This window comes from Xiphophorus couchianus, chromosome 2 (genome assembly GCF_001444195.1).
Source record: "Xiphophorus couchianus chromosome 2, X_couchianus-1.0, whole genome shotgun sequence".
Taxonomy (NCBI): Eukaryota; Metazoa; Chordata; class Actinopteri; order Cyprinodontiformes; family Poeciliidae; genus Xiphophorus; species Xiphophorus couchianus.
In genome coordinates, this window is record NC_040229.1 from 32804196 (window position 1) to 32826531 (window position 22336).

At 38.7% G+C, this 22336-nt stretch overlaps 1 protein-coding gene across 11 annotated transcripts in view; it reads left to right on the forward strand.

Moving 5' to 3' along the window:
• The window catches only part of cadps2 (Ca++-dependent secretion activator 2), a 142634-nt gene that overhangs the window by 84143 nt on the left and 36155 nt on the right, over positions 1–22336 (forward strand). For 4 of the 11 annotated variants that reach the window (XM_028040865.1, XM_028040960.1, XM_028040875.1 and 1 more), the window contains exons 18-23: positions 7831–7987; positions 12017–12158; positions 12723–12842; positions 14591–14620; positions 20443–20598; positions 21808–21955. In XM_028040865.1, the coding sequence (XP_027896666.1) occupies positions 7831–7987; positions 12017–12158; positions 12723–12842; positions 14591–14620; positions 20443–20598; positions 21808–21955 (753 nt within the window). The remainder of the gene's footprint in view (positions 1–7830; positions 7988–12016; positions 12159–12722; positions 12843–14590; positions 14621–20442; positions 20599–21807; positions 21956–22336) is intronic. The other 7 variants (XM_028040885.1, XM_028040914.1, XM_028040933.1 and 4 more) reach the window with 4 other exon arrangements.

The following is a 22336-nucleotide window of genomic DNA, read 5'->3' on the forward strand; positions in this document are numbered from 1 at the left end:
TTCAAACTACCATAAAAAAGTTATACATGGTCAAAATAACAGATTTGGGTTGCATTGGCCTGCTGTCTGAACATAGTGATACTTGGAGTTGGACAGAAGTTGGTCATTAGTGGTTTTGATCTTTAGAAGATCCTACATCCTGCCTGGGGCAATTAAAATGATTGGCCCACAGTCTGAAGATTCTTCTTTAGTGTGATCTGTCTTAGGTGCTTACAGCATTCACAACTTAGGCAATTGAGACACCCCAAATACTGGGTTCACTCATATGCACCACGGGTGCTCAAACGTTATTTCCAAAGGTCTACTGACTGGCCATAATAACTACATAAACAATGAAATGAAATGATCACACTGAGATAATGAATGATTCACCCCTGCGGTGGCCTGATCACTCTCACATCTTTCTCCTGGTCCACATGGATCTGAGTTGCATGTTGCATATCCTGTCTCAGTGTCTCCCTGAATTGAGACTGGAATTACAAGTGCTACTTCAGCCAGTTTTGAAATCAGAGAACATTTCTCCACGTGATCAGAAGTTGACAGAACTACCTAAACGGGTCAGTTTCCATGAGAATTGCTGAAGCAGCATTCTGATTTTATGCACCATAAATCTGGAACAAACTTCCAAAAATCTGAGTTTCTTTAAACCAAGGCTAAAAGTTTGTGTTTAGAACTGCCTTTGATTCATGATAATTGGAACATAATTCTTGCTGACTTTGGTTTATCACCCTTACTCCTTCTTGATCTAACTGCAGCCTTTCATACAATTTCACATAACATCCTCCTTGACAGATTATTCTATCTTGGAATTGTAAATACACCTCTGAACTGGTTTCATTCATACTTTTCAGGGATCTGGTTCACCCTTAACTTTCTTAAATTAAATTGCAATAAATCTGAACTTCTCTTAATTGGCACTAAATCAATATTAAGCAAACTTAATAACTTCTCATTTCTAGTTGATTACTCCTCCATTGTTCTCTCCCGTCAGGTTAAGAGTCTGGGTATCACCCTCTATAGGGCTCTCTCCTTTGCCTCCCATATCAATAATATCACTCGGTCAGCCTACTTTCATCTCCAAAATATTCATTGTTAGTGAATTGTCTCCGTCCTTCTTTCACTCCTCACTCCACTGCTGTTCTGGTCCACAGTCTGGTCACGTCATGTTTAGATTACTTCTCTTTGGCCTGCCACAGAAAACTCCATCAATCACAATTGTTTTATAATTCAGCCACTCGTATCATCACACAGACCCCTTCAGTCCATCACATCACACCTTTTCTGCATCTGCTACATTGGCTTCCCATCTTGTATCGCATCAACTATAAAATGCTTCTTACTTTCAAAGCGGTTCACAACCTGGTCCCCCCTTATTGTTTGGACTTCCTTCACGTTGCTGCACCTGCCTGTACCTTCTTCTTATATTCATCTCATTATTCCCTGTGTCTGTCTTGTCACTAGGGGGAGCAGAGCATTCAGCTGCTCTGCGCCCAAACTCTGGAACTCACTTCCACCTGATCTCCATAATATTGACTCTTTGTCACACTTCAAATCCAAACTCAAAACTCATCTGTTTCAACTAATCTATGCCCTTTGATTACAATTGTCTTTTTAAATCCGATTTTGTACTTAATTTTACTTTGTATTTAAATTTTGCGTCTGTTTTATGTTAAATTATGTAAGTTGACCTTGAGTGTCGAGAAAGGTGCCGCCAAATAAAAATTATTATTATTATTATTAAAGTTACTGAAGTGGCTGTTGCTGAAATGCACTGTCCAAATATTGCCCTATGCCATGTTCTAGATGTCCCACCTCCTAGTAAATGTAATCATTTACTAGACGTCTGATGGGGTACACCCACATTCTTTCAGCTTTTATTGTTTGTGTCATTTTTTTTTTTAGTTTGATATTAGTTTAAGTTTTCTTTTTTTATTTTTTACATAGGGGGAGGAAACATGTAGTCGTACCTGTGGTGTGTTTCAGGGGGTCATGCTTTCTTTCTTTGGCCAGCTGTCTATTAAAGTGACTTCTGGTTGGCCAGTATTTCACCTAAACCTAACTGCAGGTGAATTTGGGCGCATTCACTCATTGGGGCATCAGATCCGCCTCCTGCCTCAGATCTCTTTTGTACAGGACTTCAGTCTTATCAAGTTTGATGAATGCTTAATGTCAGAATTCTTGTACTTTAAATATCTGACTCTCTGTTTGAGAAGTTGTCTAACTCCTGACTATGTTGGCTTTTTAACAGATGTGGTTCAGCTCTGAAAAGATATTTTTACCTCTGAAATCATCTTCAGCAGAATCACTCTTGTCATTTCTTTCCTATTTTGAGCAGCAGCAAGAAAAGTGCCACAACTCACTTGATCATTTCATTTACATTTTTGATTGCTTTTCAAAACGCTACCAGTCTTCATTTAATTTGGCAGTACTTACGTTAAAGTGGCAGATGACACAACAAGTGGCGGCTCTGCATTAACGGCTGCAGCAGACTCATGATGAAAACAACGCCTACGGCCCATATGCGCCTTGATATGGATGCCAAAGTGTAGAACTGATCAATCATAGGTGTTAGGATGTGGTGGTTCTATCAGCCCTAAGTGGCAGCATGGCGCTCAGGCATCTGTTTCTGCACTATTAATAACAGACTGTACTCCGCCGCTGCCATAGCAACCCCGGCTCTTTCTTCTTATCTTCAGTAGTGATGTTAATTACAAATTACAAGCTTTTTGTCCGAGATCTGCCACAAAGCTGTCACAGCTTAAATTTAGACATCGGAATTGTTTGCATGGTTAATTTGAATGTCAAGAACATGCTCTCTGCATTACTGACTTCTCTTGCTGTTCCTTCATGAACTTATCAGTGATTTAGTCAATGTAGGTGCTGCTTTCTTGCTTTGTATCACTTTATTGTGAGATGTCCCTTTATGTATTTAAGACTTTTAAATTGTGGCGTGGTCCAGTAGACTATGTTAATAACATGCTGTCAGCCTGAACAGGGAGATATAAAACTAGAACAGCACAGGAGCACTAGCTAAGCATTCACAATGAATCTCTAAAACATGTTTTATAGTTTCAGTAAAGTAAACAAAAAAAATACTTATATATTTTCAGCTTTGAAAAATCCAGGACAATAGCTCTGGTAAGTGTAAGTTTGAATTCAAATAAATACTTCTAGATAGATTTCAGGTGACTCTCAAAAACAGTCCTAGAATAAGCACAGTACACAGCTACAGTGCCTTCCAAAACTATCAGGAAGGGCCCTGTTTTTTTTAACTGGTTGACGTGTGGGATAGGAAGGATATGATTTAAAAACTTTTTGCAAGTTTAAATCTAAAATGTGCAGTGTGTTTTCTTTATTCTGTCCGTTCTTATCATTGATATTCTTAAATAAAGTAACTGCAACCAGCCGCCATCAGAAGTTTTTATTTGGTAAGCTCTCACTGCGTGTTTCATTTAAGATCAGTAAGATAAAATAAAATGCTCAAAGCTAGACCATAAAAAACAGTTTGTCTTGTGTAGCATTTATGATCTGCAATGATGTTACAATGAGACGATAAGTATTTAAAGTAAGGGGCTTTTTATCAGAACACAAAAATTCAGGGATGAAACAGGTTGTATTTAACACACCACAGACAGAAAAATCATGCGGAAGATGATTTTTATTATATATTATTTACAGTCTATGTAAAAAGAATTATGTAGCATAAACTCTTTTCATCAAAAAACTGGTTCAATTTTACATTAGGTTAGGTTAGGTTAAACTTTATTAAGTTTATTAACCACAAACATTTCCAATAAGTTGATGATCAAATTCTTTCAGAAATGTCCATATACCGATAAAGTCCCCGCACAAGTAATATTCCAGTTCTGTCCAGGAATCAAAAGACTTAATCACTTTGCAGCCTGTGTGTACAGTTGATTTCCTCTTTCCTTCACACTGCACAAGCGCACAGCAACAAATCCTAAGCGATGTGGTGAGGAACTTTAACGCTCTGGGAGTGAATCGGGAAGTTTGCATGCTGCGACGGAAAATTACCTCGGGAATGAAGCACGTCAAAATGCATCAACTCAAACAAAAAAAGATTTTACATATGTATTAAAACTTTTGCTATGTCCTAACATAAGACAGATAATCTCTGGGGGAAAAAATCGAGCTCCTCTGCCTTCTGTGCTTTCTGTTCATCTTAAACCTCACTAGGAATCGTTTCTCTGTGATGGTCGGAGTAACTGGTGTCCCACAGGGAAGAGATGTCTAATAAAATTTTGTTTTAAGACTATATGAGCGGATGCATCCATGTTTGTACAGTCATTTAGTGATTTAGTGATAAGGTTTTTGCTTATCTTTGAAATGAAAGTTAGCCCTGGAGAAATCAACCACTTTAGAAATCTTTTGCTTAGTTGGATGAATGAACACATTTCATTTACTTCTTTTTTCTCTCCCCTTATCTGACCAGTCCTATGTCTCTCCTGTAAATGATTGCTTCTCCTCCAGCAATCTTTTTTCTCTTCATTTTTAAGTATGCTGTTGTCCTACAATGTAAAACATTTGAAGGTGATTTAGCTTGAAAACCAAAGTCCACCTGCTGCCTTGAAAATGGAACTTAAGTCAACAAGAAAATTGAATTGATTTAACTCAGAAATTACAGTTCATGAAGTTGACTTAACAAGAGATAGGTGTCTAAAACTTTTTTTAAAGTTCATTAGTTGTGAACTGTGAGTTTTAACTTAATGCTTCAATATAAATAATTATTTCACAATATGCAAGAAAAAATGTCCCTCCCCTAGTTAAGCAGCACACACCTCTCTATTATTTTCACTCACACTATCAAGTTAAAATAACTACTTATTTTACTTGAGAATAATTTAAAGTCTTGTTTCAAATTGCATGAGCAAAATGTTTGATAATGAGTTTTATTAAACATCACAATGATTTCTGCTCAACAACATTTAGTGTGAACAGGACATTAACCTCAAACTCTGCAAACTGTCAGATGCATTAAAATGAACATTTAGCTTATTAACACACAAGAGTCAGATCAATGTAACACACTTCCATCTCACTCGTGGTGCAACACAGGATACAAAAACATGCCACTAAACACTCTGTTAAATAGTTTCCACTCTTGTCTTTTTCTTCTTTCTATTTAAATGCTAACCTAAAAACTCTAGATTGTTAAACTCTTGGAGTTTTAAAAAAATTAATAAAAAATGATCACAACTTACTGTAAGTTTATCTCCCACAAAGTCACACAATTAGGTTCAAAACCTAAAACTCACTAAATATATTTGATTTAAAGAGTAGAAGATAGAAGACGCAACTAAATGCAGCTCAAATGTTTTACATTTACAAGTGCATTTTGTTTCTGTTTTTATTGTTCCTTTGCATTTGCTGCTTTTTCTTTCATCTTTCCCAAGAATTTTTTATTGTAACTCTATATATTTTCTTTTCTCTATGATTTTTAACTTTTTCTGACTCTTAATTTGGGAAAAAATGCATATGAAAGCAACAATATATTTCTCCAGCTAGCAGACGAATTTGGACAAAGAAACCATTTTCATGTTAGCAGAAATGGAAAAGGAAGATGAAGTCAATTTTGGAGACATTTCTCTAAAATTATCTGTGAAAAGAACGGCTTGAACTTATTGCTAAGCTACCAACTGTTTGTATCAAGTTAAACGCACTAAATTGCTCTTCTTTGACCAAACCTCAGGCTGCACACTAATAACGTTAATGGCCAGCTGCCATTCATAGATTCCATGTACCGTTCCAAAAGTTGCACACTCTGATCCTCAGATGTCACTTACTGTATTTATTAAATAGAATCCACTAGTTTGAGTGGGACCATTCACAGGACCAAACTCTGAGGTCCTGTGAATTCCTCAGAGTTTGACGGAGAACATTATTGAACAAGTCACATCATTTAATTCTATTTAGTTTATTTATATAGCATCAATTCACAACATATGTCACCTGGAGGCACTTGTAAAAAAATCAAAATAAAACAACCCAGTTAGTCATGTAGCATCACGGAGACCAAGGAAACAAACATGAAGGAAGTTGTGGAGAATTTAAAGTAGGTTTAGGTTCAGGCCAAACATGGGATCATAGCTCATGATCCACAGAAGATCTACAAATACTTATGTATTTGTAGCTGAACTGACCACAGATGGACTCAATTTCAGCTGTAGAAACATCTCAAGAGTGATCAGTGAAACAGGGTGCCAATGCTTAAATAAATATGTTTCTTTGTTTTCTATTTGATACATTTGCAAAAAAAACCCTAATTTTTTCCTCATTATAATGAGATATTTAAAATTTTGAGGAAAGAGATTGATCTAATGCAATTTTGAATAAGGCTGTAATGTAACAAAATGTGGAAAAGTGAAACACTGTGAATACTTTAATGATGGACCGTATATTTAGCGACATAACGTCTGTTTATCTCATGGGTTAATGTGATCAAAGTTAAAGTATGACCAAAAATAAAATAGAATAATTATTAAAGGACCTCACCAAGAGACAGACTGATGGCTGGGTCGTAGTATCTCCACATTTGTGCCTCGTGTGGCGTGTTCTCGGTATTCAGTGGTAGTGATGTGCTAAAAGGCTCCAGAGAAAAGGTAAAGCAAGTTTATTGCAATGCACACATAAGGAGTTTAAGCTGATGCCACTGTTGGCCATAACTCGAGTGGACTTAGTTATTTGAGGGCTCAGGTTTGTTTCTATGGATGTTCTGAGGGGACATGCTTAGTAAGAGTATTTGCTGAAACATATATGTGCAGGAACTTTAGCCTTATACTGTTTGGAAACATTCAGTTTTCATACCTATAATGGATGAATTTTACTTTGTGGGTAGCATCCCCTACATTTGAATTCAAAGGTCTTTTTTCCCTGAAAAATGTCACAGCAGTCACAGAAGAACTGCTTCTATTTTATGTTGTGTCCTAAAAAGGTCTTGATGATGAAGATCTGTAAAAGTGAGATATCATTTTAAAAGCAGCTAAAGCCTAAATGAACAGAGGTAGATGTGAGACGTCTTTGCTTGCTGTGACTGTCAGCTGCTTTCAAGCCCAAAACAGGGTGAAAACCGTTTGCAGATGTTGTTGTAAAAGTACTTGTTGATTCGCTTTTTCTAAAGAGCATCAAGGGTGATGTGGTTCTCCAGTTGACCAAGGTCAGCCTGCTCAGATGACCTCTGCTTTTGACAGCTAAAGGACACCTAAGAGAAAAGTGCAACTAGCATTCAGCCGTATGCTGATGTCCTGAGGTCAGTTTTTCTGTTTGATGGAGAAAGAAAAAGAAGCAGAGATGTAAGACGGAGAGTTGACTAGGCAACAGTCCCTTGTACTCGTGGCCTTGAAGGATGAATCACTCGGCCTTTTAAATGCACCTTTTCAGTTTGTACTCCTGTCAACAAACTGCATTTAACTAACCTGGTGATTCTTCGATCCTCAAAACTGTTCATTTTCAAAACCTCCATCTCTGCGCCAGCAGCTTGGAAATAGAGCCTGTAATGCAGAAATGTAAGATAGGTGGAACATGTGGTTAGCATAACCAAAATAATGTGGCAGCCATTCAAAGGTGAATTTAAATAGGAGTTGAGTCATAGGAAATAAAATGCAACGTTACTTATGGACTGCTCCTCCAGCTCTGCCTTGAGGATCAACTAAACACTGTAATTACAGAGTTATGACTCGACATTTCCTTCTTACCACTTTAGAATTTTATCATGTCATGTTCATGTTTGCATATATCTCCTATACTAAATGTAAACACTGTAATCTTTCATAGCATCTGATGCCTTTGTTTCCATTTTTCCATCAATGTCAGGCTTTCTCATGGTGGCCAGAGCTGTTGGCAGAGCATGCTGAGAGCTTCCTGTCTCTGTACAGAGCAGACATGGATTCTGCTCTACAGGCACAACCCACCGACTCCTGGAACAGTTTCCCACTATTCCAACTCCTGAACAACTTCCTTCGAGCAGACTGTGAGTTTTGAGTTGTTTTCTAACCTCTCTATACATGGTTCATATGTCTGAACCAAACTGCTGCTTCAGTGGACTAGAGAAAAAAACAACTGGTGAGCGAAACAGTAAATGAGAGTGAAAACCCTAGCTTTGTTACTTAGTGGAATTATGAATGAGTAAGAGCCATTTGTTTACTGTCCTGGATGTGTCAGGTCCCTGGGTTTTGGGTCAGAGTGAGAGCCCTTCCCTCTGACAGGATCTCCGTGTGAGCCGGGCAGACTGGCACACCTGCAGCTGGTTTTACAATCTGCAGGTTGGAGATATGAGCAGCTGGGAAGCAGTCACTCATCGCTTGATGATCTGCATGTGGTTCAAGAGGTTATCTCAAAACATGACAAATATCCCGTCCGCCCGCCCCTCCCTCATTTCTATCAATTAGCTAAATTAGCTAAAGTAATAATTCATTTGTTTACTGCATTTTAAGTGGTGGTAAAAATGTCAACTTTGTTCCATTGACTCATTTTTGTTTAAGTTGACTTTATATCTAAAAGGAAAGCACTGTTATGGACAGTTAATTGATCATTTCTGCCTATCATTTATGATATATTATTATTATATTTTGTTCAAAAATGTACCAAATATGGTGAACAAGTACAATTAAGAATAGTGTCTCCAAACATCATTTCATGATCCCTTGCAGAAAACAAGTTGATGTTATAAGAAACAGATAAAACACCAATATGTTACCCTAAAATGTTTTTTACTGTGTAGATACACTAACCTACTGCAGAAATAATGAGTAAGCTCTATTTTAGGTATTAATGATTGTTCATGTTGTTTTTCATTCCTCTGAGCAGCATGCAACCTTTTTGTAGTGTCCATGTTTTTTCCTTTCCATGATTTACAACTTTTCAAAGCTGCCATGTCAGACCGTCCTAGTAAACGTGAATGCATAATTATGTGATGCATATGTAGACCCATTCAGTGTTTGTAAACAAAGACAGCCGTGCGTTGTGGCAACAGAAGTACGGCTGTTTGTCAAGCTACACTACCACGTTATCCACAAATAATACTTAAAAAAAGAAACTTTAATAAGTTGGAATTGTCGTCCAGATCTGTAAAACTACTTTTTTTAAATCTACACTATGTTTTATTTGTGTCAGTGGCTCACACTGTGTGTTGTACAATCTTAAGAAAATTACTTGGACATTCATACTGATGATAAATGTCTGACCGCAGCTTTATTAACTGCTTTATCTGTAGCTTTGTATGGTTTTTTTTTTCTTCTTAAATCTACATGTTTGAACACAAAAAACTTAGTAGTTTGTGAAGGCAAATTTAACACAACAGTATCTAAAACATGTTTCAAAAAAACCTTCTAAAAATAAGAATATTACAGAATGGATGTCAAGGAAAAACTCTTTCTCTTAGGTACAAATACAAAACAGCAGCTGCAAATAAAGAACTACTGTGGATCAAAAGGAGGTATTTGTGAGCAGAGAACCATCTGGAAAGCATCCAACAAAGCAGCGCTACATGATTTCTGGGAGAGTGAAATTGCTTGGCCCATTTGTTTTTGTAACAACTTTTTCTTTCCTCACAAGTCAAGGTCCGGACATAGTGGAAGAGAACAAAAACCCAAAACACTGCAGTATTAGAAACATCAACATTGCACAAGATAGTTTTATCCCGACGAACCCAAATTCAGTGTTCGTTTTTGACTGATGGAAAAAAGATCCGGGCTCATTGAATTTGTATCAAGCGCTTTGTCTTTGAGCCAGCAGAGATCTGGCGAGATGCAAGGCGTTATTTAACATGGCTGCTGCCCAAGTACCTCAGCTACAGTAACAGACAGGCAGTCAGATAGACAGACAGACAGCCCAGGGGCAATGTTAGGAACAAAAAACAAATCTAGTATCATTCTGCAAAGAAGCAACAAATCTCTTTTTGTAGCCCATATTTTAAATTCTGTCTAATTACCATCTTCTGTTCAGACTGTAATTATTCCAGGTGTCACAACACAAGCCATTTTGATTTGGAATGTAATGAGGCAATCGAAAAGACAAAACATGGGCAAAGCTGAAGCATACATTTGACTGCTTTTGTATAAATTATGTCCTCTATCTTATAATTATGAACATAATAAAATAAAAACATGCATTTGAATTCAAATAACTGATATTAATAAATCCATATTTTTTTGTTACTCTTAATACAGATTTCTTTTTGTAAATATCAGGAGTGACCTTCAGTCAGCTGATCTTTGATGACTTACTGTAACTATAATTCAAAGTGTGCTATCCCTCAGTTGTTCTGCTGATTATTTAAATGCTCACTTGATTGTCAACATGTGAAAGCGAACAGTTATGGTGGAGGCAAGTTTTAGTCTCTGGAGGGCAAAAAGGCTAGTGTTAATTATGATGGAGCAGAGCGAAAGGAATTAAAACTAATGAAGTCCTGGGAGACTCGCTTGCTTGCTTCTCACCCAATACTCTTCCCCTGGTCTCTGTGGGCTGGCACAGTCTGTCAAGAGTTATTTGTCTGTCTTAAACCCACAGAGGAGATATTAGGTGGGGGGAACTGAGCATGATGTCATAAATGGCTGCACTGTCACAGACGGTCCAAAAATCAAGCCTATTTACAGAATTTAGTCTTTTACTTGTAGATGTTTTCATGTTGAAATTGCCTTCAGCTGAAGCCTTGGTTCTGTTCTAGTGCTCTGTCACACAACACTTCAGCTTGCTGTCCGTTTAGCAAAGGAGCCTGTTTGGAGCACACGGTTTTACCAGTGATTCTGAACCTCAGCATGCATGTGTTACCTAAAGACTGCAGATAAGACAGCGTCGACATGATGGGTAGATAATTAGCGTCCTGCTACACTACAGCACCCACTGAAGATTATTTCATCCTCAAAAGTGTTTTGTCTGTTATAAAGAACAATTGTATGAGTATGTTCTCTAGTCGTGACTCCTTGTTGGCTGTAGCCAACCTGAAGTGTTGTTGAAGTGAGATTCCTAAGAATCTGACAGGAGGTCAGTCACTCTCACATCCAGCAGTCTCAGGTAGCAAAGGGTCAGGGGTTAAATACTGAACATGCTACTGCTTCAAGGTTTTCAACATAAAGTGTTAAGAAATCCATTTGAATTGACTTGCAAAGCATAGACTCCCCCCCCCCCCCCCCCCCCCGCAGCTCCCCTTCCCTTTATGGATCATACTCTCTCCACCCCCTCCACACACGCACACAGAGTGAAGCCCCCTAACCTTTCATGATTGCCAAGCATCTGTTAGAGAAAATAACAAACACTGCGCGCTTTTATGAGGGGCTTTTTGTGTGGTTTCGGGAACTGACGGTCTGACGGAACAACCCCCCCCCCCCCACACTTCCCTGCTGCCTGACCCTGACATCTGCAGCGCTCCTCCTGAGCATCATGCTAAGACCATGGGAGGTTTAAAAACTCTCAGCTGCACTCAGGAAGGCTAGAATGCTCTAAAAATAAAGTGAAAGATGTTTTTTTTTTTGTGTGAAACTTTTTAGTGTTTTCACTGCCTGTGTCTGACGTTTCACATAAAAACCAGCAGAACATGCAGGTACATTTGTAGAACCTAACCCTGCTTTAAACAGAACCACCAGATTCACCAGGTTGTCATGTAAACAGGGCCTGAGTCTATGTTGCATTCAGGCACATACTGTTTAGTGTCTAGGTTGCTTCTGAAACAATTGGTTGCACTGGTAAGTAGCTAAATACAAATGTACTTTTCAGGATTCCATGAACAATTTTGAAAGCAAGATTTTCCTTTTACTTCCTAATTACACAATAAAGGGTCAGAATGTGAACCAGTGTTTTTATGTTACCAGGCCAAAGAAAGAAAAAAAAAATCAAAAAGCTTTGGTGAAAGTTGAGTTCCTGGTTGAAGTCAGTTCTGTGAGTTAGTGTTTGTATTTCTATATCCTATTTGGAAACGTCATTTTCTAGAGAAATGTTTAAATGAAAAACCATACAAAACTAAGAGATCTGCTGTCTTTGTATTTTGTTGGTCCCACTTCCACAGCTCATCTTTGCAGTGGGCCGTTCCACAAACACCTGCAGGACCTGTTCATCCCTCTGGTGGTGCGATACATTGACCTGATGGAGACCGCCATTGCCCAGTCCATCCACCGTGGCTTTGAGCAGGAGACCTGGCATTCAGTCAGGTACGGCTACTTGTGAGCTGTTTTAGCTTTATTTCATTCATGCTACTCTGGCTGTGAGGTATCTAAAAGGGGCATTTTTACTCTGTCCTTGTTTTAACAAAACAGTGACTATGACCAATTAATAAAACATACTTTTAGGAACACTGGAGAACAATATGCATCGACCTAACTCCTTTTACAACTACAGCCTAGAGCTAAGTCATCTATAGGTAGATATTTCCTTTTAGCTCTGTCAGTTGGAGGCTTTAGTCAAAAGTGAATGTTTTGACGATCTGAAACAGTGGGCCGAACAAATGATTTTAGGCTGAATAGCTGCTTTTGATGGTTGCGGCTTCAAAGTGACCAAAACCAAAAATTTAAAGGGAACTGGACCGACAATATTCTACACTCAACCAACCGAAGCAGCACAAACCTTCTGCAAAGGCGTGGGACAAGAAACAAATAGAATAAAATGGAACAGGCCAGTGACTCTCATGTCTGCTTTCACTTCTCTTTCACCTGTTTTGCTTTCTCCTTTTGTTCTGCTAAAATCCTCCTTTGTCACGGTTTGGATCTGTTTGGCAGATTGTTAACCAGCAATCTAGCCAGTGTTCCTCTTCCTAGAATACCCCGGCTTCCCCTCACTTTGCCTCAGATACCCAGCTTCTCGGTGCCTGCTTGGATTGGACCGATCTGTGAGAACACGTATGTACGGTGGAGCAGCTCATGCCTCTGACGGTCTACGCTATAGGTCTTCAAAGCATCTGAGAAACTACTCTTATTGTTGGACTTAGTGTTCACTCTTCAGGAACATTAATGTATTCATAATCTGGAGCCTGTTTATTTTAGTTCATTCTCCTGCTATGTTCAGATTAGTCAAAGCCTTTTGGGTAGATAGAACTAAAACAACTGGACTAAGAGCTCTAATGTCCTCAACATCTGTCCTAAATAAGAATGAACTAATGAAGAGTCTTTTCCACCAAGCTGAGGCCAGAACTAACTAAGCACCAGATCTTTGTGTTTCCACTGAAACAGAATCCTGCTCTAGCAACAGGAACCATTCCAGAACCAGGAAGCCATGGCTTTCATCAGGGACTTTTATCAGGATCATAGCGAATAGTAGCCAATGAGAAACATGTTAACATGTAGTATTTGCAATTTAATCATAGGTTCATGTTTACATTACATATTTATAGCTCTGCTGTTGACTGTTTTTCTCAAAAACTGGATTTTATTATAAACAAACTCCCAAAGCAGCTGCACTGGCTTTGATCCTGTCATCAGAAACCAAAACTAGTCCGAAACTCTGGTAAGCACTTTTTTACCACCACTTTTAACTATTGCTATTATTTTATTTCAATGGTACATTAAAAACATCAGTAGCTAACTATGGAGCAACATAAGAAGTTTAACCATTACATAAAGGGTAAACTAAAGCAATAAAACAGAACAAAGTAAAATAGGTAGTGATTGTTAATGTAGGTATGAGAATTAGTACAATAAAGAATTAAATATTTAGTTTGACAAGAACTAAAATTCTGATCAGAGAAATGGGATTTTTTTTAAAAAAGTAATATGATTAACACTCTGGATCTCAGATTTACTAAGGCAGTTTTAAACACAGGTTATTTGCCACCATTTAGTACCTGAGCTTTGAACAGAACATTAAAGCCCTGAAAAACTCTGCAAGATCTATCAATGAGTTGGCTCTTCCTATATTTCTCGACATTAACACTTTCTGTGGCTGGATCACACCATTGTCTCCCAGGTTCCCATCCAGTCTGGAAAAGTCTGGCATTTGATCTCAGTATTTACCAGGCCTGTCCTCCTGCCGTCCCCTCGGTCCTTCCTGTGTTCTCTGTGTCGTTGTGTTAATGTAAAAGTCTTAGAATTCTGAACGGCTGAGTTTGGATAATTCTGTGCAGTGACCCAGATGAGATCTGGGTTTAGTGGATTCTGTTTTAAAGGACAGGACTATTTGGGAATCCTCTTTCTTTTTGATTGGGAGAATTGGACTTTTATCACATTGCCATATTAGTGTCGGTCAGAACCATTTGGACAAGACTACACGGCTCCTCGGGACCCGTGGTCTTAAAGGATCAAGTCCAGATGAAGACCTGTAGTCTGGACTGACTCAGACTGCCCTCAGTGTTTTCACAGGCATGTTGACTTTTTGTGTCTGTTTGAATGTTATTTTCACTAAAAAGAATATGAAAGGTATCTCATCCTCTTGAGTCTGCATGCTACTATTTCCTAGTTTTGATCTTTGTGATAATATTTTAGTGATTTGAGCATTCGTTCATCTACTTGACAGCAGAGCAGGATTTTCAGATCCAGCTTGTATATGACAGTCAGTGGAATGCAATCTCAGTCAGTAGTGCTTGTGCTGTGAAGTGTGCATTCTACAATTAGATTCTCAACCTAATAACACAGCAACTTGTTTTTTGTTGCAGCTTGCAAGGAATAAATCTTCCAGATATTTTGTAAGTTGATTTTTTTTCTCTTTGATAGTAAAAAAAGTTTTCAAATACTTTAAATCTAAACTTTAGTCTCAGAATGAAGGGCTGAGATTCCTATCTCTCTAAAGATGTCAAACTAATCTTTTCAAAAGTCAATAAGATAATTTTTCTCATTTACTTTTCTCTTAATATTTATTTAGGGTTGAGGGTTGACCATGAATAACTGCTGCTGCAGATAAGTCTTTGCTGTACTGAAAACAACTCTGATGGAGCTGATCTCTGCTTAACTGCAGGCAGAACCAGCTACATTTTATTTACAAAAATCTGTATTTTGTCGCATTAGAATTAAATGTTGTAAAGTGAGACAATGGAGAGTAGAATAAAACAGTGGAAGAAAATGAAAATGAGACCCTGCGAGAGATCAGTGTGGAGCTTTTGAAGCAGGCCAGAGCAGACTGACCAGTATTTATTGGCCACAATGCTCAGCCAATAGAAAGCTGTGATTTTACAGATCACAAAATACAAATAAATACATTTTTGAGCACAGTGGCGCTGTTGAATTTGTTGTGCAAGCCCCACAAGGCAGTCATCCAGCAGCATTCCATAACAGGAGTAAAAGTATATTGAATTGCGTTTTTTGAGAGCAAGATTGACAAATGATTTTACTACAAGGCCCAACATTTAAAATCTAAACCCAGACATTATCTGTGGTGGACTAAGCTGAAAATGTTTTGCTGGTGTTATGTCAGCAGGTTTTCAATCCAGAAATGTTTTTATTTGCTTTATTGAGTTTTAATTCTTCCTCCTGGAGGTGATGAGAAAGGTACACGTAGAGTGATTAAAAATCCACATTTCTGTAAAATACAGTGACATAATGAGAGGTTGAGCACATCTGAATATATTGAGTGGAAATTCAGACCAAATTGAAGCACTGTTGAAGCAGCTTTACAACCCAAAGTTACCTGAACCTCTCACACTCACAAGTTACTCACTGGATTACTGAATACGACTGAAAATATTATACAGTGCATATTCAGACCTAAAGTATTTCACGTTTTCCCAAATATAGTTGCACGATTTAGAAGAGCATCTGGTTTTCTTACCATGAGACATCCTGAAAATAAATGCATCTGAATCTTTATGGTTGGATAAACCACTGCATGAAAGCAAAGCTACAAAATTCCATTCTTCACTAAGCCGAGGTACAAAAGGTTTTTCATTACCATAATCAACATTTTTGGTCTATTTGTTGATTCAGTCAGGAACCAAAACCTATTGGAGATAAAAATTTTGCCTCTTACAGCCAATGTTGATATTTGATAAAACATTTTTTAAAGTGATTGGTCGTGATTTGATGAGGTGATGGGAACATTCTTCAACATTAAAGAAGTAGATGAAAAGATTAAGTGATGGTTCAATGCTATCACAGTGTTGAAGCAACATGTTTGTACCAGAAAGGGCTTTTAGCTCCCTGCATCCCTGGCTGGATCAATGAATGCACTGAAGGATGTTTATTCAGTACTGTGCAGCCCTATTGTGACATTAGCTGGTGTTTCTAATTTTTATTTTTTTAAAATGGATATAATGCCAAATAGTTTGAAAACTGGATGTTTTGCCTCAGCTGAACAACATCTCTAAAACTGCAGTTATGATAAAATGAAGTTCCTGCATGTAGCTAACTCCTGTCACAGCCCACAATGTGCCAGTTAAAATGGTGGGACAGGATCAAACTATCTAAAGTTTCATTGAAGACTATAAACAAAATATTGTGTTTTTTTTCCTCATAAGTCAAGTGTGTCTAAAATAAGAAATTGGGAAACTGAAACATGCAGTTGAAGCAAAAATGGAGGCAAGTCATCAGCATGAAAAATTTAAAATAATAGTTCTTAATAGTAAACACATTAACAATGCATCATCAACAGCTCAACAGAAGAGAAGAGACAGAGTGGATGAAGGAAAGGCATTCATAAACATTAGTGGCTTAGATAATAACTTAATTTTGTGATGCATATCTTTTTGCTTTTGATAAAAAGAAACTGCTAAGCATTGTTGTACTGCAAAAAATTTTAAAACTCTTCAACTTATGCGCTTAGGATTTTAATGAAATCCTTCACTGCTAATAAAGAATCTTCAACCTGAGTTTTAATACTTGAAATCTTTGCTTTTTTCTATCTGACATTTCTCTATTTTTAATTTTTATTTTTGCAGTGTTACTAATCTCCATTTCACTTTCTTCCATATCTCCCTTATATTCTGGTGGTCTAGGATGATATGCTACCATTGGAAAATACTACTCCATTGACTGTGTTTGACTTTGACCAGTAAGGCCAGGCTTCCACCAACTTTAGGGACTTGTAGTAAAATTGTGTCTCAGAATTTTAAAGTATTATGCCTGCTATACATCCAGGATGTACCTCTGCTGTCGAGTTTATATTGTCCTGCTTAAATATAGTAATGACCTGATGATAACCTTACCTAATCTCATGCTAAATTATGATTTAGCGCGACCCATGTTTGGAGGCCTCGAGTCCTCGACGCGGCTGTCGTGGGTTCGACTCCCGGACCCGACGATATTTGCCGCATGTCTTCCCCCCTCTCCTTCCCCCTTTCCTGTCAGCCTACTTTAATATAAGGGACACTACAGCCCACAAAAGACCCCCTGAAGGGGTAAAAAAAGAACTACCATTATTAACTTTTTGGGGTAAATTACGCTAGCCACACCCAAACCTGATTACGGCAACACCTGTAAAATCCAAAAATCACCAAGCAGAATCTGTCTAGATCTTCTGGTTGTGATGCCTCCTGAATGCCACCCTTATGGGTTGTTCCACCATGTCTCACTGGGAGGAGACCCAGAGACCCAGAGCCGTTATCCACACATGGAGACAACATGGAGCAATGGAGGACCTCAGGACCAGGTCATCAGGACTCATCCAGGAGGTCCCAGAAGAACCCACAACAGCATCTAAGCTCTGCAGGCCTCACTGCACCAATTCAACAATTAGAAAGGAAAACTGGGAAAATTTGACCTCAGTAAGATTTCCAAGTCTATAAAACTACAGCTGACTGAAAGAACACAAAGGGCCCTTTCACATTTACCAAAAGGTGTCTTGAAGACTTTTGGGGAAATATTCTGTTGACTAACTAAACCAAACTTGCAACATGCATATGCCTACAGTCAAACATGGTGGTGGTAGTGTGATGATCCTGGACTGCTGTGATGCTCCATGAAATGTGTCCAGCCATTTGTGACCTCAGCATTTTTCCTTACATAATTTTTTTTTTTTTTTGTTTATTCTGGTTTTTTTGTCTGTCATTAAAATGTCACTGAAGGATCCTGGAGTGGAGCTGGAGTGCAGCGCGACCCATACGGAGGTCAAAGTTTACTAGTTCAGTCATCAAACATTCTCCTCACTATGCTGCATTAGTGGTATTGGCTAGGTAGAATGACTAACTCTAACTAAACAAAGAAAGTAAAGCACTGAATTGGTGACAAACACCTGTTCTTCCTGCTTTTCCAAAGAACTCATTTGTCTGGTTTGTAGCTTTGCAGCAGAACTAGCTTGGATGGCCATTTTGGAGGGCAATAGAGAGTTTGGAGGTTCTCAGGAGACCATTTGAGGGTGTTTTTCTTAAAAAGACTTCAGTCTGACTCTGCCAACCATTCCCACAGCACAGTACACACTGCTCCTCTACCTCACTTCACTTGGCCGGCCACTACTTTAGGAAAAAAAAACAGAGGGGAGAAAAAGCTGGCACTTCATTAACAAGCACAGACGGGTGAGTGGGATCGTCCCGTTTCCCTGGGGAGCAGGGCGGAGCACGTTCACTGAAGAGCACCAGTAATTAGACATGAGGGGGATAGCCACCAAGCTTTTAATTGCAACACAGACTCAACCCAAAGTATTTATTTCTGTGCGGCATTTTTAAGGTAGCAGTCTTTTAAAGGCAAAGTGAGAAAAATGAGGGAGCTAAAAGGACTTGTTACTCCCCCCTCCCCTGTGGCCGTGGTTCTAGTTGTGGGCGCTGTACACTTGGATGTTGATGGTGCTGAGGGTTGTCTTGTTACTGTCTAACCTGTTTGCAGGGGAGAGAAAGCAGCAAGACGTCCATCTGTCTCTGTTCTCATGGTGCTGTTTACCAAGTGAAAACACGCAGCTTTGAACCCCAGTACATAATTGGCAGGGGTCTCAGGGTCATGTTCACGAAAGGAATCAAAAATTGAACTAATTTCATGGATATTTGCAGCAACTGAGAACAGGAATAATGTATTTATGAAGTTGCGCTTTATTTACGAGTTTGTCAAACAATAGTCAACTAAACTAAGTATATTCAGAAACAATGAGGATGTGTCATAGTCGCATATATATATATACAAATTCTGCATGTTGCCAGAGATGGAAAAACTTCAGTTACTGCAACATCTGACAATCATGCAACAAATTCTAGGGATCTGCACAGGCTGTTCCTTCCTATGTACTTTAGTTTTTTGGTTCTCCTTTAAATGAACATAAAGGAGCATTTCTCTATGTAATACTAAGAAATTAGACTATTAACAATAACTTGAATTGGATGACAGAAAGTGATGGTATGACAAATGTTTTATATTAAGACCCATATTCAGCCTTCAGTTTTTGGTAGAGGGTTGGCTCCTCTCCACTGTGGCATCATGAAGCTCAGTAATTCCATGATGTTTAGCGTTACCTCGTCAACATACCGGCCTCACTCTGCCCAGCGGCAGACCTCATGGAGCCCCTGTAGCAGGCTGCTGGGGCGGCACAGATCGAGTCATCTTCTTTTTGTAGCTTGGCCAAGACTGACTCGTGATGAACAGTGGAACAGCCACTTATGTCACTAAGAGGTGATGAGAGGAGTTTCATCCTTTACAATGGGAGACACCAAACACTGACTGTCTGTGTAACTCTCCTTACTGATCCTGCTGGGGTCCCGCACCTCCAGACCTCCCCTGGTTTCTTGATGTCAGTTTGGTTTTCAAAGGCTCACATTCACGCGACATGGTTGCTTTGATTTGTGATTAATGATGGAACCATTTTGTGAATGAGGTGAATGGGCATTAGGACGAATCTCAGGAGGCCCCACACAGAGGACCCAGAGAGAGGGACAAAAGATGGACAGACACCTACACTGACACAGAGCTTTTTTTAAGGATCTCACCATAACCACTGATACTTGTTTGTTGGTAAAGAGTTATACCGTAATTGCCCAGCAAATGACCAAATTATGGAAAGCAGAATTTCTTCTGCAATTTTGAATCTTATTTTAAAACACAGGAGTCAAAAATGAGAAGGTTGCCAACATTCAAAATGGGAAACATAACTGAATTAACAACACAAATGGCAAACATGAACGCTTTTCTGGTGTCACTGACACTCAAAACCAGGAGATCTGTCTTGCAAGGCCAGCAGAATTGTTGAGATGCATGATATCAGGATCAGGACTGAACTTGCCAATGAACGTCTGTCTTATATGTTCAGTGAGAAATAATTATATCTCCTACAATGTAAAAGCACAGCTATGATTACATTTTCTGTATACTGGAAGTTATAGCATGTTACTTTGTTAAAGTTGTTTGACACAATCAAATGACCAATGTAAAGATTTTTTTAGATTCCACCTCCAAAAGACGATGGCAGGGAAAGCTAAAAAGTATTAGACAAATCTTTTTATGGGATTATAGCATGAAAAACTACAATTCTCTTGCTTTTCAGGTTTTGCTTTTATCGTTAAATAATTAGTTCATCAAAACAAAGATTGATGAACTCCACAGGTCTTTGAAATGTGTTTGTATGTACTGCTTTCTGCTGCGGACATTCTCCACCTTGCAGTAATGGATCAGCCACCTCTGAGGATTTGTTCTGGAAGCTGGACGCTCTGCAGATGTTTGTGATGGACCTGCACTGGCCAGAACCAGAGTTTGCCAAACATCTGGAGCAAAGACTCAAACTGATGGCCAGTGACATGATGGTGGCCTGTGTCAAAAGGTCAGGAGCCTCCAGCATTCTAACAGCATGAGTAAATATTACTAGAGGTCAACCGACATTATCAGCCTGCCAATTTTTACTTGTTTTTGCTTCATTTTTAGACTGGCATGTGTTTGGACATCACAGCATTCCAGCTGTTGTGCATATAGAGGGTGTGAATAGCATGTACACCCGGGTGATTGACAGTGCTAAGACCCTCCTCGTGGCTTTGATTGGTTGTTTCTGTGTATTCCTGCAGTTAGCACTGGGAGCACTACGGATAATCGAGGCAGAGGCGCTTGACTATCTGTCTAAAATTATAAATCATGATGCAAAAAAGCAAATTAGTTGTTTTTTTTCAACAAATATGTAAAAAAAAAACAAAAAGACAACATTCTTTTAAATAAAAGTTACATATTGCAGCTTTAAAGTAAGCTGACATGGACCCAGACAGAGATGCTACACAACTTCTGTTTAGACACTGTGCTGATGTATGTGCTGTTACCTATATTTTCCCAAATGGCAGAGCAACTGGAGAACCTTTTCACAGCCACAGTTATGTAAACAAACAAACAAAAAAAAGTCAAATCAGAACACATTTCTCCTTTGCGGAGGAAGCTCATGGAACATCACTTAATGTTCAGTTCAGTTTGTTTATGCGCCAGGTGATCTACGCTGGCTGCTAGTTGTACGTTTTTTTATTAGCCTTATTGTAAATAGTTTAAATAGTTAGAATAATATTTTCTTGGTTCCATTCTGAAGGTGACGTGCAGTAGTGTGGCTGCTGACGCAACTTGACGTCAGCGTTTTTCTTAACCCTGGTCCTCAAGACCTGCATGTTATAGATGTTTCCCTGCCTCAACACACCCCATTCAAATGATTGGAACTCAGCAAAACCCTGTCAATCAGCCATCAATTGAAATCATGTGTGCTGAAGCAGGGGAATGCATAAAACATGCCAGAATTACAAAAATAACTAATGCTGCTTCATTTGTCTTACTTCAACCTAAAACTTCACAGGTTTCAAGTAACAGCAATTGAAAAACATTCTAATCAAAGGACACATCGAAATAAAACCGTACAAGCAAAATAAAATAATTGGTATTGGGCTAAACCAGCAATTGGTCAGTGATTGCATTTCAAAAATCTATATCAGCAATAATCAGTCGACCTCTAAATGTTACACCAATTTGTTTGTTAAAATAAATCAGTCATCATTTTGTCCTGCAGGACAAAATCTGCGTTTGAAACCAAAATGGCGAAAACGAGTCGATCTACAGAATTCCGGGTTCCACTCTCTGTCTGCACCATGTTCAACGTGCTGCTGGATGCTAAGAAGCAGAGCTCCAAACTCTGTGTGCTGGACTGCAACCAGGAGGTAAATTTAACCAGACACGGCTTGTTAGCTTGATTCACATGACCTGAGTACAATGTTTGGCTTATGTAACCTAATAACTATAATAAATAATTTATTGTTAATAAAAATTATTAAAGGGAAGGTTTATGTCAAATCAAATTTTATGAGCTTTACGTCGCCTGCTCCTGCAATGCTCTGCCTACTTACCCAAAGCTACTTGGAGCTTCAGTCTCCAGCCGAACATCTGCCTCACAGTCTGGAGCTACTGTATGTGGAGCTGCTAGTCTAGCTCCACATAGCTCCACTAGACTAGCAGCAGCAATTAGCAAACACCTGGTGGAACTGTGCGTCTGCTGAGCTTATCATGCAAACTACAACGCACTAAAAACTGTTCCAAATGGC